This window comes from Taudactylus pleione, unplaced genomic scaffold (assembly GCF_031769625.1).
Source record: "Taudactylus pleione unplaced genomic scaffold, aTauple2 ptg001117l, whole genome shotgun sequence".
In the NCBI taxonomy this organism is placed as follows: Eukaryota; Metazoa; Chordata; class Amphibia; order Anura; family Myobatrachidae; genus Taudactylus; species Taudactylus pleione.
This window is the reverse complement of record NW_028285518.1, coordinates 582,522-601,408: the sequence shown is the minus strand read 5'-3', so window position 1 is coordinate 601,408 and position 18,887 is coordinate 582,522. Positions and strand designations below refer to the sequence as shown.

At 45.5% G+C, this 18,887-nt stretch overlaps 1 protein-coding gene across 1 annotated transcript in view; it reads right to left on the bottom strand.

Moving 5' to 3' along the window:
- Positions 1-1,478: 1,478 nt before the first annotated feature.
- LOC148453685 (calpain-8-like) overlaps positions 1,479-18,887 on the bottom strand; it is a 79,325-nt gene continuing 61,916 nt past the window's right edge. Inside the window, exons 13-21 of the mRNA XM_088461862.1 lie at positions 16,215-16,251; positions 15,063-15,125; positions 13,680-13,737; positions 13,494-13,558; positions 12,691-12,759; positions 6,158-6,236; positions 4,866-4,982; positions 3,807-3,865; positions 1,479-2,047 (exon numbers count right to left, since the gene is read on the bottom strand). Of these exons, the coding sequence (XP_088317988.1) occupies positions 2,024-2,047; positions 3,807-3,865; positions 4,866-4,982; positions 6,158-6,236; positions 12,691-12,759; positions 13,494-13,558; positions 13,680-13,737; positions 15,063-15,125; positions 16,215-16,251 (571 nt within the window). The 3' untranslated portion in view covers positions 1,479-2,023. The remainder of the gene's footprint in view (positions 2,048-3,806; positions 3,866-4,865; positions 4,983-6,157; positions 6,237-12,690; positions 12,760-13,493; positions 13,559-13,679; positions 13,738-15,062; positions 15,126-16,214; positions 16,252-18,887) is intronic.

Genomic DNA, 18,887 nt, shown 5'->3' with positions numbered 1-18,887 from the left:
CGCTGGGTCCTTGCCGACCCCGACTATTTACTGAAAATGCCCGTCAACCTGACGACGCTCGTCAGCGGCATGTTCAGAGATAGGTCGGGCTCCTGCACTGAATGACGTCCAGTGTGGGCACCGCACCTCAGCGAACTGAAGGTCTAAACGCTAGTCGTTTAGTCTTTCAGGTCGACTAGTGGATTGGCCCCTTTAGATGTGGAGTGTATGAGGGATAAACGACATGTATACCAATTCTTAGTGTTTCAGAATGACAGATTATATATACTTCATTCCTATTAATTGGTATAAGAGATTCAGAGATCCTAATTGGAGTAATAACACTGTACACCAGTAACACAGTGTTGCGTTACCTATATACCTCCCAGTAACTAATACAAATGGGATCCACTGTGATTTTTAAGCAGTGATAAAATATGAAATCCAATGTGGGGGGTAATAGGCTGGAACTGTGGCCCTGATTCAGAGCCGGATGCTCTGACAGAGCGCACGGTCTGAATCAGGGCCGGCCTTCTTGTTTTTTAGAGCGGCCTCCTGGCCACTCGCATAGCTGTGGGTGACCACCCACAGCTATAGCGAGCGGCCAGGAAGATGGTCGCGATGGTCAAGACCCTTGTGGTAGGGTCTCATTTCCGCAAGCCCCAGAGAGATTTCGGCTCTAACAGAGCCGGAATCTCTCCCACTGACATCACTTGTGATGTCAGTGGGGCCACCCCCAAACGGAGGCGTTCCCATGTGAACGCCTCTGTTTGGGCAGCCACTCCCCCGGCCCGCCCACCAAAGGGGGCGTGCTGTCACTCAACATCGACAGCACGCCCCATTTGGTACAAGATCCGGAGTGACGGTTTGCCCGTCGCTATCCGGGTCTCGCGCATGCGCACGACGGAGCCGGCTCCGTCGTGCGCATGCGCACTGGGCCACCATCGACCCGCTTGCGAGCGCATAGCGCTCGCGAGCGGGTCTGAATCAGGCCCAGTGTCAGAACTCAATCCAGTGTGTTTGATGGACTCGCTATATTGGTAGTGGACGATAGAACAATTAAGAGGGCTTATTTAATTCAATATTATCCGCCATTTTCATTTTGGGATTTGCTATAATACCTAAAGGATTATGAACTTTATTAATTTGGTACAACAATTTGGGACTTAAGTGAATTCCTAGTGTACCCCTCTTAATCATATAGCTTGATCTGGTACATACAATTAGTGAGGTTCTGAATCTAATCAGGAGATTTACTTCAGAATGAGGTGTATTGTATCACAATACAGATTACAGATTACATTAACAGACGCCTGATATATCACCATTATTTAATCATATTAGAACATACAATATAATGTTATTTTGTCTTTTGGTCTATAGACGCCCGTGTAACGTATGCATTATAACTGCTTTACAAGAATTTTGAAGAAATAAAATAATTACATCATACAGGTGGTTGATTAATAATATTTTAATTGATTTTCATTATTATTATATTTAATATTATTTGTATAAATATTTCGCTGATATAATTTTTAATTTGATCATTAAAATAATATTTTAAGCATTTGCTGGCAATAGGGTGAGTCCCTACAAAACCATTAAATGAATGTTTATTAATATTATGCTAACACCAGAAAGGGGTACTATGGCGTCACTCCCGTCACTCGCAGGTCCTTTAGGAGAAGAATCACTGGACCCGTGAGTGACGCCATTGTAACCCTTTCTGTTGTTAGCATAATATTAATAAACATTCATGTAATGATTATTACCGTCCCACACATCTGATATTGGCAAGAATGTATTCATTTGTGTACCCCTACAGGGGGCGTGGCTTTCCAGGAAGTGGGCGTGGCTAAAATAAAATCTGCACATGCTCGGTGAGACCAGGCTGATCCAGATCCGGAGTTTGCGCCGTTAAACACCGGCAGCACACATGGTGAATGTCTCCACCTGACAGCCGTGACGGCGACAGATCCACGTGTAGGTGTGTAATGTCCATCCACGGTCACAAAATGATGTATGTACACGGCGTTGTCCTTCACGCCATCCCAGCACAGAGCCACTGCGGAGAGAGAAGAGAGACAGAGAATTTATGTGCGGAGATGCTTAGATTTGTGATGGCGCCGGTGGGCGTCTTTATACACATCCCGGCGGCTGCCATGTTTGCATAGTTTGGCACAGCAGCTGCGTACGAGACCATGGCTGTGATGGCAATAACGTACGTCTCTAAATCAGGCCCATAATGAGGAGATCACCCAGGATAATGGGTCCGGATGTCAGAGAAATTTAAGAAATGAGGGAACCCGGGCAAGAAGGGTTCAATTCTTTTGGGGTGATCCTGGGTGGTGATAGGGGGGGGTGATACTGTAGATCATATGAAAGGTTCAACCCCCGGAGATAAGATTGATATTGAATTAATATTGGAGATCGGGAAATTTGTGTCAGCATTAATAAAATTATTAAACAATCACAAACATTTCTGTACATTTCCTATACGCTGAGATAATTTGCAGCTGAGAACATTTATCGTTATTAATTGTATTGTGCTATAAGGGGCTGCCTGCAGTGTCACTATAGGATTACTGACAGGAAGTCTGCTGTGCGCAGGAAAATGCCTCCCCCCACAATCACAACGTTACCTTCAACTGACTTCAGCTCTGACCGGTCCCACAGGGTGACCACAAAGTGCACAATAACATCGGCCATTGAGTCCCTCAGGACAGGTGGTCAGACCACTTTGGTCTTTTCAGGGCCTGTATGCATATACGCAGTTCCGCAGCAGCCATCTGCCACTAACTTCCGAACTGCATTTACGAACGTGGCTGGTAATTCTCCTGTCCACTTCCTGTTCAGGCCGTGCGCGCTGTGAGATCTGATCTATTATACAATTCTGCACTATAGCAACATTACACATATAGGGCCTGATTCTGAGTCACAGGCAAGTAAAAATAACACATCTAGGAATTATTGGCAAACTGCGCTGGCTCCGCACCATGCATACGCACCTTTACAGAGGCTACATGCGCAGTCTGCTCCTTCTGTCCGTGTAATGGGCATTTTTAGGGGATGTAGGTAAAATACCAATGGCCGGGACGCCGTCTGTTGAAATTCAGGTGTCGGATTCCCGACAAACGGCATCCTGATCGAAGGTAAGCCGGGGTGGCCTTAGCTGTTAGCCGCGGATGGGGAGGGTTAGCTTTTGGCACCACTGGGGGGTTTTAGAGTTAGGCACTATTGTAGAGGGTTAGGGTGATGGGTGGGGAGGGTTAGGATTAGGGTGCAAGAAGGGAGTGTTAGGGAGAGAAGGGGGGGAGAGTTACTATACTTACCCGACCCCTGTCGGGATTCCCAGCATCGGGGTACCGCTGTCGGCATTTTGACAGCTTGGCATCCCGACTGCTGGGATTTCATACTGGGCGGCTAACTTAGGTACGCACGCAAGAGATCTATTTCGTGGGATTGTAGTCTGAATTCTGTGTTTCCCTGAGGCGCGCGTATGACGAAGGGACGCATATTGCAGACGGACCTGTTGCACTCAGCATGGGGTAGGCGTAAGTGCCGATACTACGGATGATGATTGAGGCTGCGGACGGAGACACAGCCGAGGGGTCGGGGGTCATTTTGCAGGTGACTCTGCTGCTTCTGAGAATTATAATAAAAGTCTCCCCCCTACACAGGCTTTTCCTCTTACACAGACAGACGGGGTCATTTAGTGAAACTAGAGCACAGGAAAAATTTGTGGGATGGACGGCAGATCCTCCCAGCCTACTGGTCGCCATACATTTCCCTGCTGGGTCCTCAGACTACGGAGAGAAACCCACCTCAGACACAGAGAGATTGATGCTTCCACTCTTATTTGTATCCAGGAGATTAAACATTTCTGAAGAGAAAGAGAAGAGAAACAAAAAAAGGATTCAGCTGAGTAACAATAAGAGGAGTAATACGATGTAGATAGCAGAATTTACAGTTGTGTGGGGTGAGCGGCTGAGCCCCGCTATCCGGGCTGGTGAAACATTGGCTGGGCCGGGGTACTGGGGATATCGCCAAGATGCCTCATCGTCATGTACATATGTATGGTGCAACAGGGGGCATGGCTGTGTCACCGCGGAGGTGTGGTTATACCTCCCCTGCACTCCCAGACCCCTACAGAGGTCCTTGGTAACCACACCCCCTTCCCCCGCCCACTACAACATCCAGTGTAAGAACAGGGCTGCCTGGTGTGTCTGTGCAGCACGCAGGGGCGGTCAGTATTCCCCCCGCATACAGTACAAGGAGATGTCTGCACTTGTAGAGCAACATGAAGCTTATCTGCATATTCTGCACCTCACTGTATACCAGCCCCCGGCGCAATATGAGCGCTGACTGGCGCTGTTACCATACAGTCTACGTTTCATTGTTCGTTTTATCTCAAAAGATCAAAAAAAAACATTGGAACTACGGTTCTTCTGCAGCATTGCTGTACATACAAAGTATTCTTTTCCAAAATAAAGCTGTCTATGTTCTCCATTCGTCTTTGTCTACCGGATATATCTAGTAATGAATGTGCTATAATTTTCTTATTATAAGACTTTGCCTAGATTCTATAAACACTTTGGCTGCCACAGATGTAACTGTTATCCCCGCCCACTGCGTCTCCATTCACCAGGTCAGCTGATGAGCTCACACAGCGGCCAGGGTCATCAGCTGACCCCATTATTCTCTCTGCCCAATAATATCTGGAAGTAGATTTTGTATCATCATCGTTTCGGGGGGGGGCACGACTTTAGTATAAATCCCCAACCTCGCCCCCCCATGGCACCAGCATTAGACAAGTACTGCGGGACAGAACAAGTAAGAGAAGATAGTGATGGAATAAGGCGCAAAGCAGCGCCAGCACTCACTGAGTAAGGTCTCCAGGCGAATTGTGCACTCTATGAAATCCTCAAAACTAATGGACAGTTCCTTAGAAGCGTAACGCTGGGCGATGGCGTCCAGAATCCGGGTGTTAAGGTTAAAGCCTGGAAATGAGAAATGACCAATGTTATAGGTCTGCCTGCATGAATAAGAACGCCTATATTTCCACAGTCGGTTGCACTCGGCCCGATTCAGACCCGCTCGCAAGGCTGCGTTTGCTCGCAGCTGGCCGATTTTCACTATCTGCGCATGCGTAAAAGATGCAGTGCGTGTGCGCAACAAGTCATTGTGATCGGGAAGCGATCGCACGTTAAGCTCAGACGGCTCGTAAGATTGAGTGACAGGACGAGCCGTTTGTGGGTGGTGACGGGAAGGTCAATGAAAATGCCGGTGTGGATGTGCGAATGCAGGCATGTCTGTGCGTTCTAACGGCGTTTCATGGGCGTGCATAATTAACATGAGCGTCATTGTACACGTCACCTGGCTGTATTTCACAGTGCAGCCATCGCAGTGCTTGCGGCGGGGTAGGGCCACCCATAAGTGCTGCGAGCGGCTCCGATGGCACTCGATGTTACTGATATTGCATACACTTCCTGGAGATGATGTGTGCTGCGAAGGCGTCATAAGACTGGCTTGCGATCGCACTGCCGTCGCACGCTAAGACATAGTGGGCGTACTAATGTCTTACCGTGCGATCGCAGCCTATGCATATATTAGCAGCTGAGCGGCTGCGTGGGAACGCATCTAGCGAGCGGGTCTGAATCGAGCCCTCAGTTCAGAGGATCACTAGGACTGTTTATATTTTAAAGGTACATTATAATGAGACAAAGTTTTATATAAAAAAATATATAGTAATTATTACTTACAATGCAACTTTTAACTTTGACTTTTAACACAATTTATCTCTACAGTCTTGATTACAAGTTTCTAAAAATCCTCTTAAAAATGGGTCGGTGAAGCTCCTGTTAAATGTTTGTTTGCCGAATGTAATTAAACACTTAGAAAAAATAAAAAAATCCTAAATATTTTGTGTGTGGATTTAAGTGCAATGTTTTAAAACCATTTAACTCTATAAAAAAATGAAACATTTGCACATTCAACCAATTTTGTGGATTCTTTCCGATAAAAATCAGTACAATTATATTTTATTAGTAATATTAGAAATAAACAATAAATGAATAAGAATAGAAATACAGTTAAAATCCAACATACAGACATCTTTAAGTGTTTTTTTTATGTATAAAAATCAAATCTATAAAAAAATTATTGTATGGGTCACCTGCTTTCTGCAACGCATTTCGCATTTCATGGGCATCAATAGTTCCTGTGAGGTTGGTGTCTACTTCCAGGAATATTTTCTGTGGTGAAAATGAATAGTATATATGGTTATTTTAATGCATAGTTATGTATGTTTGTGCTATATATAGTATTTACTGGCAGGTTTGACATTTTACATATTGTCACACATTTTACATATCGATACAAAATCCAAAAAATGTAGGTGGCAATAAAATCACATTACCTGAAAAGGATTAGATATTTACTCCTACTGTCTGTTTAGATTAATATAGTTTATGTATCATGTTGGATACTTGTCAAAATCACAAATATTTTTCTGCAATACCATGAAATCTAATGTAACTCAGCTGGATACTTCAGTGTTAGGAGAAACCAATCCGTACAGTGTATTGTCTACATGCAGGGCCGGATTAAGGCTAGTGGGGGCCCCAGGGCAACTAAAATGCGGGGGCCCCTTCAAGCCACATGGAGCTTCCCCCCTTCCCCCTAAGCCTTCTGTCCTCCTACCCCCCAAAGCCTCCGCCGCTGACTTACCTGAGAGCCGGCATGCGGGCGTGACCTTCTCCCGGGAGAGCTGCTCCCTGGTCCTCTCATCGGCTTCGCGGACGTAATGTGTTATGTGGCGCCGGTGAGAAGACTCGGGATCTGCACTGCGCTGTATGCAGCGGCACTGCCTGTGCTGCTGCATACATTAACAGCGGATCGCGGCAGTGAGCCTCAATCCGGGAACAGGTGTCACTGGACACCTGTTCTCGGCAGGGTCACACTGATCCTGTTTGGGGGCCCCTCCGTGTGTGGGGGCCCAGGGACGACCACCCCTGTCACCCCCCCCCCCCTAATCCGGCCCTGTCTACATGGGTAAGACCAAAGACTGTTGTACAAGCAAAAGGCGCAGACATGTACTCTCAGGTAATGAAAAAAATGGTTGGTAAAAATTAAAAGAAAATATATATACAGGGGGGTTCATAAGTCTGGAAACACCCTTATAAAAAGGACATGTGTCAGGAAATATTAATCCAGTGACTAAACATATGATATGTCTTTTCGCATAACATTTTAATCAGCAGAAGCTGCTCGGGTGTCCTATTTGCAACGCTTTGCGATGCTAATAGGACGCTTTGTGATTAAAATGGTTTGCGGCATGCCTATATTCTGTGTGTAAATGCGGTTACATCTGCATGCGAAACGCTACGTTACAGTGTCAGCGGCTGTGACTGTGGCTGTGTCAGTAACTGTGACACTGTAACTTAGCGTTCCACATGCTGATACACCCGCCGTCACACACAGAATATAGGCATGCGCATATCATTTTAATCAGCAGATTGTGTGTCCTATTCACATCACTTTGCGAATATGACGCACTGTAAAGGAAAAAAGATGCTCAGCGCCACTGGCGTCACAAGAGAGGTGCAGGCCGCACCCATGTGTCACCTGCCGAGGGGTGACACCAAAGTGCAGACCCCTCCTCAGTGACAGAAGCCGGGTGCTGCACTGTAGAATTACGTGCATCACTCGGCTCCTGACACAGTGAGGGAGCCAGCAATGCAAACAGAGTGGTCGCCGGGGCAGTCCGCACCTCCGGGACCCCCATGAGGCCACGCCCCTATCCGTGAGGTCACGCCTCTCCCACAAACTCACGCCCCCTTTTCCCACACGCATGGCTTAGCCGTGCGCACTAAAACGTTCTCCGCACCGGGTGTTCAAGCGGGGAGGGAGGCAACTGCTCGGCGCTACTGAGTCGCGTCACGGCACGGCGTGACTAGAAGGATTATTTAATGCGCGACGAGGCTAGATGTATGTGGACACATCTGTATCTGCAGGATATATCATGTTTGCCGGGCTGCAAGAATGTATTGTATGTACACACGAGTCAACGCACTTAACATTATATATCATTCATCAGCTGCACGACCGATATATATCGCATATTGGGCCTGATTCAGAGCCGGACGCAATTAGCGCTCGCTCGTTCTGAAAATAGGGGTGGCTATTCAAATGAACCGTTCGCTGTTTGCAGTCTGTTCACGCCTCTAGGTCTGAACGAGTGTACAAAACTTGTGGTCGTTTTTTGGGAAACTACGCCCCCTGGCCGCTCGCATCCTACATCATGTCCGCTATTTATTAGATTAATCGAGTACATCGAACAGGGTATGAACTGCTCGCTATTCTTGTGGTTGGCTTTTGCTACCACAATTTTGCGAGCAGTTCTGGCTTAAAAAAAACACAGTGACGTGGTCAATGACGCTGATGTTTTAATTATGCACACCCATAAAACGCCCGTTTTGACCTTTAAGCACCCCTGCGATCGGATCTCCACTCCCCGTTTTCAAGCACCTTCCCCTGTTACCACCCACATACGCCTCATTCTGTCACTCAAGTTAGCAGGCATTCGCTATTTTGCGAGCACATGAATTTCAACCGCACTGACTGGTTCGCGCATGCGTATAACGATCCGTACGCATGCGCAGTTGGGCAAACATCGCTCGGAGCGAACGAGCTGCCGCTTACGAGTGGCTCTGAATCAGGCCCATTGTGTACCCCCAGTCACTTAATATCTGCGCATCTACTTGGGAAATCTTTATGGAAGGTTTTAGTAGCACCGTATAAGAGGTTGCTACATTTATTTCCTATTATATTTGATATTTTGGTTAGAAGTGTTTATATTGATGTTTGTTAAGAGACTAGTGCGCCATACATTCATTTTGGTTTTGAAAAGAAAAAAACATACATAAAATACACATAATAATATGCATGTAAGCAGCTTATACAGTGACGTCCCCCTTGTCATAGAACTACTCAGCCCGATAAACATACCTCATGCTGTAATTGATCCCTGCGATCGGCGAAAAACGGGGATTTTTCGCCGATTATCCCCGATTTTCTCCGATATTTTTTTTCCCCTATCCTATTATTTTGAGCTAAATAATAGGATAGTTCGCCCGTTAACACATAGGAGCCACGATAAGCTCGCGGACCTCTGTGTTCTCGCCCTTTTTTGGGCTAAAAAACGGCACTTATCGTGGATTATTTTTCGGGACACATCAGGTTCCCAAAAAAAAACCCTGATAAGTGCCGTTGTCAGGCGGACTTCGGGGCTATTTGGATAGCCCCGAGCGAGCCCCTGGCGAGCTAATTAGCCACTGTAATTTACCGCGGCTAATTGGATATGGCCCATAATCTGATGGGAGAGATGACGCAGCTCGGAGACAGCCGTCCAAGTGTTAGAAAACTGGAGCTGCATGAAGAATCTGGAGATGTGCGCTGTGACAAGCGAGGAAATAAAGGGCTCATTCTGTGGCGCACGCGGATGAATCTGACTTAGAATGAGCCTCATAGTGTTTAATCTGTAGATGCAGTGAGGTGCGGCCACCATTATCCGGGACTTCTAGCGCCACTATAACACCAGTGAGAGAAAGGAGCAGAGGACGGACCAGGAACAGACTCAACATTGCCCCAAAGTGGAGTACGGGGAGAGGGAACAGCCGGGATGTTAAGGTGGAATTTGCAGTGATCCCATATCTGGCAGGACATATAGTATAAACTGTAGGATAGGGATGGCCATCAACCATTGATGGTTTCAAAACATCGATGGCTGCTGTTGATGTTAACTAGTGGTTCTCTGCCATCGATGGATGAGTGGGAGCTGATTGGTTTTCTTTTTCGTGGCAGCATGGAGCCAAGCCTCGCCCCCTGGTGGGCGCTAAGCCCCACCCCATTTTTGATTGGCCCGCCATATACGCAGCAGACATGACCATCGAGGGGGTGCAATACATGTTTTTTTGTGCCACCGATGGTAATCACCATCTGGAGAAAGCATGTGTGGGAACCAGGCTACAGTCTGGCAGGAGATATGAACTGTAGGATGAGAACGTACTAGTAAGGGTCGCCCCCTAGCTGTAACAGACACAATTGCAGCCAGGGAAGTGACCTTGTAACGTCCAACACTACTCATCTGGAGAAAGCTTGGGTGGGTCCCAGGCTACAGTCTGGCATAAGTGTGATGTCAAGTGGTAGAGGCGAATGTCCGGGGAGCCTCATTTACCAATAGAGGTGGCACGCCTACAATATTGTTATTTTAAAAAAGTATGGTCAGTGAAAGGGGGGGGGGTTGTTAATACCCACTGGCTTCAGTGTTAACAGGTGTACAGATGTACCCGCTTTTTCGCCGTATACAATTTGAAAGGACGCGAAAACGGCATACGGCGAAACTTAAACAAGCGGAAAGTCCTGTCAGATTTGGGGATATCAGGCTGACACCCCCAAAAAGATGCTCTGACATGGGGGTTAGCTATGGTACCCCCCGATTTGGCTTGCTGAAGGTATTTGCTGTTTTTAAACGGGCTCAATAGCTGCTAAATAGCGTTTTTGTATAAGTGATGCAGAATTGTATTCTGGGGGTTTTTTTGCAGAAAATAACTTATCCCAGCAAATTTGGGGTACTTGGAAATGGGGGTCAGATATATTTTAAAGTTGCTAAAGTGAAGTTGAAAAAATCGTGAAAAATCCACCTGCCGCAAACACCTGCAATGGAAAAAATTCAATTGGGAAAAGGGAACAGGAAAACTTCTACACCAATTAATGTACTATTTAGTTGTTACTCATGTATTGGCCCCAAAGTATAAATTTACCAATTATATTATTGATGCAGTGGTTGGGGGTGATGCCTGAGTACAATAATGAAGAAATGCTAAAAGGAGAAAGAGAAAGGAATGTCCTCTTAGTTGGCGCACTATTGAATCAATGTAAAATATAACTTTTAATATTAATGTTTAAAATGGCAAAACTTACGCGAAGTGAAATATGCTACAAACAATAAAATGGTGAATTTAAAAAAGTATTAAATAAATGATGCTTGTGTGTTGTGTCTCTGTATAAATTATTAGAGAATTAAGTAATTAGTCATCTTATGTCCACCTTAACATGCACCATCAAATTGATCTTCTGGAGCTAGAATGAGTTCCAAATAAGAGGATAATATGCACCACTCACATAGAGGGGTATTCAATATGAAACGTTAACTTCACTGTCGAAGTTAACGTTTCATTTCGGAGCTTTTACCTACGTTAAAGTCTGGTGCGCGCTCCCGCTTATACCCGTATTCAATATAAATTTAACGAAAACGGGAAACTCCGAAGTTGGATTTGCGTAAAGTTACGAATTTTTCCTTAAAATAATTGTAAGACCCCCCTAAAGTTGTAAAAACATGGGGGAACACTATGGGTACCCCCGTTTTAGCCTTTAATTGAAAGTCGGGGATTTAAATAGCCGCAGCAGGTGTTTTTTTCCCGACATTGAAGAAGTGATGCAGAAGAGCACTTAGGTTATTTTTTTCATTTTTTTAAGTGGTCCCATCAAATTTGGGGTACATGAAAATGGGTACTAGCATATTTTGATGTCCCTAAAGTAAGTTTTTTAAAATTCTGCATTTGTGCACCTGCCACTATAAATCTATTCTAGAAAACACGTGCCGCATACATGCCCTGAACCTATTTCCCTAATTTAAACAATTTTTTCCCATTTTTTTTTTTTCACCACAATTTTTAAATTAATTTTTTGGGGTGTCCCTATTTTTTTTTTAAACTTTTTTTGACACAGTTCTTTCTTAAATGTCAGTCCCAGGGGTGCAGGCTATTTTTTTTAAGCCTACACCACTAAACCACAATTCTGCACTTTTTTTCAACACCTATTCAATGGTGAAAAGTTATCCCCGTTTTTTATCAAAGACTTTTCAAAACTGCGATAAGTCTTTGATATTGAATACAGTGTAAAACTAAAACATGCGATAATGATGTCATAGCTCCGATATTAACGCAAAAACGATGTTATCGCACCCATACTGAATACCCCTAATAAAGTATAGTGCGGCTGGTTACAGGCACAATTCATCCACATATCAGACAGCATTGGTGTTAGTGGAGATAAATGACTACATTCGTCAATTAAATAAACATTGGTAGAGAACAGAACACTGAGTAGTGAAAACTACTCTCCGCCGACGTACGTTTCACTACTGAAGTTTTATCAAGGCGTCCTTAAATGTTTTTTTTTTTTAAATGGACACAGTTTACCTTTGGGGGACTGTCTGAAGGGTGCACGGGGGTTTCCGCAATGTTGCACCCCAAAACCCCAATTCTGCACTTTTTTCCGCCTGCTATTCATAGGCGAAACTTTTTTGCCTATTACATTGCATTGACTTACCGCCTAGGCGGAGAGTCTTTCAAATTGAATATGGAGTAAAATGAAAACAGGTGAAAATTACGTCATTGGCGAAAAGTTTTCGCCAAAAACACGTGAAAACGGCTTTTCGCTTCAAATTGAATAAGGGCCAAAGTATCAGATTAAAGTAGCAAATTTTAAGAAAAATCACAAGGCGTGGATAATACACAGATTCAAAGGCATGGCACATTTGGTAACACGACTCGATTTTAGGAAAGGTGTATGTGGACACATCTGTATTCAAAGAATAAATGTTCAGACAAAGGAATTAGCTATAGTAACAACATGTACACTTACCATGTAATTCTCCAGCATTATCCAGAGGATCTTTAACTCTTCGTTACTCAGTGTCCCGGTATTGTCCACCTGTACATTCACCCAGTTAAGATTTAACTTTTTACCAGTCAGCAACAGACAATTACACATTAATCAGATCTCTGACCAGATAACACAGCTGTATAATAATATGTTACATGTTGCAGAGTCTCCTAATGTCAACTTTATATATACCTGCATGACATGATATTAGTAAGAGCACCACCTGATTGGCTTTGAATGATCACATGACACTACCTTGTTGTTTCCCCACTATGGGCAGCAGATGGAGGATCTGAGCAATTCTGGGGATTCAGGGGGAGATGTATCGAGCAGTGCCAAGCGGGGAGAAGTGCCCACAGCAGCCAACCAGCTTCTACTTATCATTTTATAGAATGTACCTGATGAAACTTACCTTGAGGCTGATTGGATGCTATGGGCAACTTCTCCATCGGCCCACTTCCCCACTCTTTACACTGCTTGATACATCTCCCCCTCAGACCACTAGGCCTGCAGGACTGTATACTGCACGTGGCCACTGATTGGGTGGCTGCTGAGCTGTCCAGTTATGTCCCACATTCTCGTTCTGATTCCCCATGCCCTGTCCTCCGGCTATGAGAACTCTCTGCCCTCCTTATATACAAACAACGCTGCCGAGTGGATATTATAGAGGAAAGATGGGATTACAGGGCGTGAAGCCCACCACACATTATAAAGCAATAATATAATATATATAGTGACATCTTATAGTAATGAGAGTATCACATGTATATGGGGAAGGATACATCCAGCAGATTAATCATTTCTCTGCATGTTCTCAGACTGAATCCGTTGGATTTGATATCAGGATCTGCACATAGAAACGCGTTGGGGGGAAATCCAAACATAGATTTTAGAAATGTATTTACATTTTACACAATATAATCAGAAACATACGGGGTTATAATACATCTACTGTACACACAACTTACGCTGCAGTAATCTCAGGTTCAGGAAACGCTGCACATCCCCCACATTGTATTCACCATTCTGATGGGAGAAACGCGCAGTGAAGATGTAATAAGTAACAGATCATTCACAGCATTTAATATGTAAATGATACAGCTGTAATCTCAGGGCTGATGATTATGGCTATAATGCTATAAAATCTGTTTCTGTGATTATATTACTTATTTCTGTATTGTAGAACGGGTGGATGCAAAGGACAAACATTTTGGTGACTTATATGTGGAAAATGAAAGACGGAAAAGGTGATTTATGAACGGGGAAAATGGGAACCTGCAGCAAAATGTTACTACGTCTGATGTGCGCAGCTGGGCAAATAGGGGCTCTCCTTGCAGAATACGGGCTAATCACATTACTGTGCCTGATTCCGCGCGCCAATGAAAAAATAAGATTTTACATTGCAGAATGTGATAAACTCCAAGGCAGGGGTAGGCAACTTGTGGCACTCTAGCTACTGTGGAACTACACATCCCAGCATGCCCTGCCACAGTTTTAGCATGCCCTAACAGCAGCACTTTGTCAGGGCCTGCTGAAATGCGTCGTTCCACATCAGATGGAATGCCGCAGATTGATTCCCCTGCTAAGAGGTATGAGGACTATGTAAGGGCGAGAGTGGTGGGAGATATTAGATTACATATGGATTAGTCCCGCAAATCTACTAAATGTTTATCCTTCTCTGATGAGGTGTCAGGTATTACTTACTTATCATTAAACAAGTGTTCCCAATACTACCCCAGTCACACCACACCGCAGGATGAATCGCTCATCTCGATTTATAGCTACCGATAGTCACAATGTAAACTCTCCGCCTGTACGGTACCACGGAACGTGTCCTATGAGGCACAGGTCCACCATATAATATACTGCCAATGTTGCATGAAAGCATTATGCTGGGTACACACTGGCTGACATATCGACCGTTAAATTGAATGGACGATATATCTGTGCATCGGCCAGTGTGTACAGACGATATGTCTGTGATTGAGGCCAGTCACAAACATATCGCGTCAGCTCTGCCGATGGCCGATATATCCGCAGATATATCTGTACATCGTGCTGTGTGTAGGGGCCGTCAGCTGACCACCCGTACACTTACTGCAGAGGCCGCGGGTGACAGACATCAAAACTGGGAGGGCACATGTAAATGCCCAGTCAGTTGTGCCGTCAGGCACGACACATCGGGCCGACGATTGGTAAGTGTGTCTGCACTTACCAATTGTCAGATACGACGTACGCCGATCCGTCGTCCTAGTGTGTACCCACCTTTACAGCACATCGCTTCAACAAAATAAAACTGATGCCCCAAGTCACAAGAGCTGACAATCTAACATAACAATAACATACGTTACCTCTTCACCCTGATCCTCAAATCCAACATGAGATTCTGTATCTGGAGCTGAGTTCAATAAAGGCTTCAAGGAACCCAAAAACAAAGAAACAAAAGAGTAACAAAAACTAGGAACTGAGAAAACCAAATACAGATTTGTCTGACCATATGATAAACAAGAGAACCTTTTATAGTTACCTCTTCCCATAAGTGAGTGGCAGCAGCCTTATGTCTTTTTAAACTACTAGAGAGTCCTCATGAATCTGTCTCCTCCTTTTTATTTGTATAAGGTCACTGCTGCCATATGCGTCATAACAAAGCAAATGACCGGAGGGATATATATTTTTTTAATACCCCATAAAAATCATGCTTTATAATAGCGTGTGGGGAGTAGCTTTATACTGTAGAACAGGTGGTGGCTATTATCTGGGGATCTCCCGCCATTGATTATTAGAACTAGTTGTCCTCCATGATAATTAATATAATAACATAAAATGTTGGAATTGTGACAGACATAGGGCCTGATTCAGAGCCGCTTGTAAGCGGCCGCACACTCGCTGCTGACGGGCTGGCTATTCAAATTCCTCGCCTGCCCTCTATGTCTCAGCGAGCGAGAAAAATGTGATCGCATTTCATTGAAATACCGCCCCTTGCCGCTTGCAGCTAACATCATCTCCAGGAAGTGTTTAAAGCCATCGTTAACATCGAGAGCCATCGGAAGCACACGCACTGCTTGTGGTAGACCTTACCCTACCGCAAGCAGTGCGAGTGCTTCTTGTCAAATTACACCTACTGCCGCGTCATATGACGAACCCATGATAATTATGGACGCCCTTAAAATGCCGTTTTGATGGTCAGACACACCTGCGTTAGCAGCACCACTCCCCCGTTCACAAGTACCTTCCCCTGTTACCCCCCACAAACGCCACTATCTGCCACTCAAAGTAGCGCTCACCCATTGTTTTACGAGCGCACGATTTCCCATCGCACAGACTGGTTCACGCATGCGTATTCAGAACCGCACGCATGCGCAGACAGGAGAAAATCGCTTAGAGCGAGCAAGTGGACGCTTACGAGCGGCTCTGAATCAGGCCCATAGATTTATAACACTGATGATTATAAGATGCTGTAATTGTATGAGAAAGCATAAAATAATACCAGATGAATAATTTACCTCATATAGACGTGTATCCACCACATTTCCAGCCTCGCTAAAATAAAATAAACGTCCATTAGTGAGAATATTTATCCTGTTAATAAACTGAATATTGAAGCATGAAACTTTTCTCCTCATGATATTTATCAGTAGGGAGTGATGTCTGATCCCAACTGCTGGCAGCTGCCCCATTCCCTGGTCCTAACATAAAGAGGACTCCACGTTCAGTGTTTTATCTTCCAGACAGACTGGTTTGTTTGCATTGTCCTATTATACGACAGCAGGTATACAGCTCAGGTCAGTGCACTGGATACAGTAGCACACAGTATACAGCTCAGGTCCGTGCACTGGATACAGTAGCACACAGTATACAGCTCAGGTCCGTGCACTGGATACAATAGCACACAGTATACAGCTCAGGTCCGTGCACTGGATACAATAGCACACAGTATACAGCTCAGGTCCGTGCACTGGATACAATAGCACACAGTATACAGCTCAGGTCAGTGCACTGGATACAATAGCACACAGTATACAGCTCAGGTCCGTGCACTGGATACAATAGCACACAGTATACAGCTCAGGTCAGTGCACTGGATACAATAGCACACAGTATACAGCTCAGGTCAGTGCACTGGATACAATAGCACACAGTATACAGCTCAGGTCAGTGCACTGGATACAATAGCACACAGTATACAGCTCAGGTCAGTGCACTGGATACAATAGCACACAGTATACAGCTCAGGTCAGTGCACTGGATACAATAGCACACAGTATACAGCTCAGGTCCGTGCACTGGATACAATAGCACACAGTATACAGCTCAGGTCAGTGCACTGGATACAATAGCACACAGTATACAGCTCAGGTCAGTGCACTGGATACAATAGCACACAGTATACAGCTCAGGTCCGTGCACTGGATACAATAGCACACAGTATACAGCTCAGGTCCGTGCACTGGATACAATAGCACACAGTATACAGCTCAGGTCAGTGCACTGGATACAATAGCACACAGTATACAGCTCAGGTCAGTGCACTGGATACAATAGCACACAGTATGAGGGTGGAGTTACCCTTTAAGGCCCTCATTCAGACCCACTCGCGAGCGGCTGTCCGCTCGCAAGTAGGTCGATGGTCTGCACTGCGCATGCGCACGACGGAGGGAGCTCTGTCGTGCGCATGCGCGAGACGCGCCGAGGGAAGGACTTTCCTTCGCTCGGAGTGTCTCATCAAAGGGGGCGTGCTGTCGATGTTGACTGACAGCACGCCCCCTTTGGTGGGCGTGCCGGGGGCGTGCCTGCCAGACGGAGGCGTTCCCAAGGGAACGCCTACCGTCTGAAGCCGGCCCCACTGACATCACTAGTGATGTCAGTGGGAGTGATTTTGGCTCTGATAGAGCCAAAATCACTCCTGGCCTTGCGGTTGAAAACCTCAACCGCAGGCTGTTGCTCGCAGTGGCGATGGTCGCGATGGTCAAGACCATCACGACCATCATCCTGCACGCTCGTATATGCTGTGGGTGGTGACCCACAGCTATACGAGCGTCCAGGAGGATGCTCCATATTAATGGAGGTGGGCCCTGATTCAGAGCGAGCGCTCTGGTCAGAGCGTCCGGCTCTGAATCAGGGCCTAAGTACAATAGCTTGAAATTGTGTTGAGAGTTCTTCCTCAGTTTCGGTGGTTTCTATGATGAATGTACAGAAGATCTGCCTTAAAGGGTGACACCTGTATTGAAGTGCAGTCTACCTAGGGAAGAACTGTATCGCGCACAGGGCCTGATTTAGACCCGTTTGCTAGATGCGTTCGCATGCAGCTGTCAGCTGCCAAAGTATGCAAATTCCACGATCGCACGGCAAGACATTGGCACGTCCACTATGCCTTGGCGTGTGATCGCGGTGTGTATTTAAACGCTCACCAGCCTGTAATAAGACGCCCACTTTCCCATAGTAACGCACGTCATCTCCAGGAAGTGTATGCAACAATCGGTAACATCAAGTAACATCGGACCCATACGCAGCACTTGTGGCTGACCATACCCTACCGCAAGCACTGCAAATGCTGCTGTGTGTAATACCACCACGTGACATGTACCATGACGCTGCGTCTTAATTATGCACGCCCCTGAAACGGCGCTTTAATGCTCAGGCGTTCGCAGCACCACACCCCCATCTCTATCGACCATCCCCTATCACCACCCACAAAAGCCACATCCTGTCACTCATGCTTGCGGAGCCTCTGAGTACGGGAAGCGACAGCAGCATCTGGTTCGCGCACGCGCATTGCATTTTATACACATGCGCAGATTGCAAAAATTGGCCAGCTACGTGCGAACTCAGCCTTGCAAACAGGTCTGAATCAAGCCCACAGTACCAATGGTATACCAGTCATGCCTTCGCCAGTTTATAGACCATGTGCCGACTGTGGGCCTGATGCAGATTTAGTGCACATTTCGTCAGAAATTAAAAAGAATTCTGGTCGGCAACAGCAGCTAATGCGCCAGACACTTACGTCCCACTTGTGCCCGTGTTGTCAGCCATTTATATTGTGCGCAACAGACACATTTGTTATCAGGAATCAATTAAGCTGCAAAAATCTTTCTAATACAAAAAAACAGCTTCACATGTTGCACTTGCAAAAGCCTAAAACAAAACAAAATATCTGTATAATAAACCAGCTCAGAATA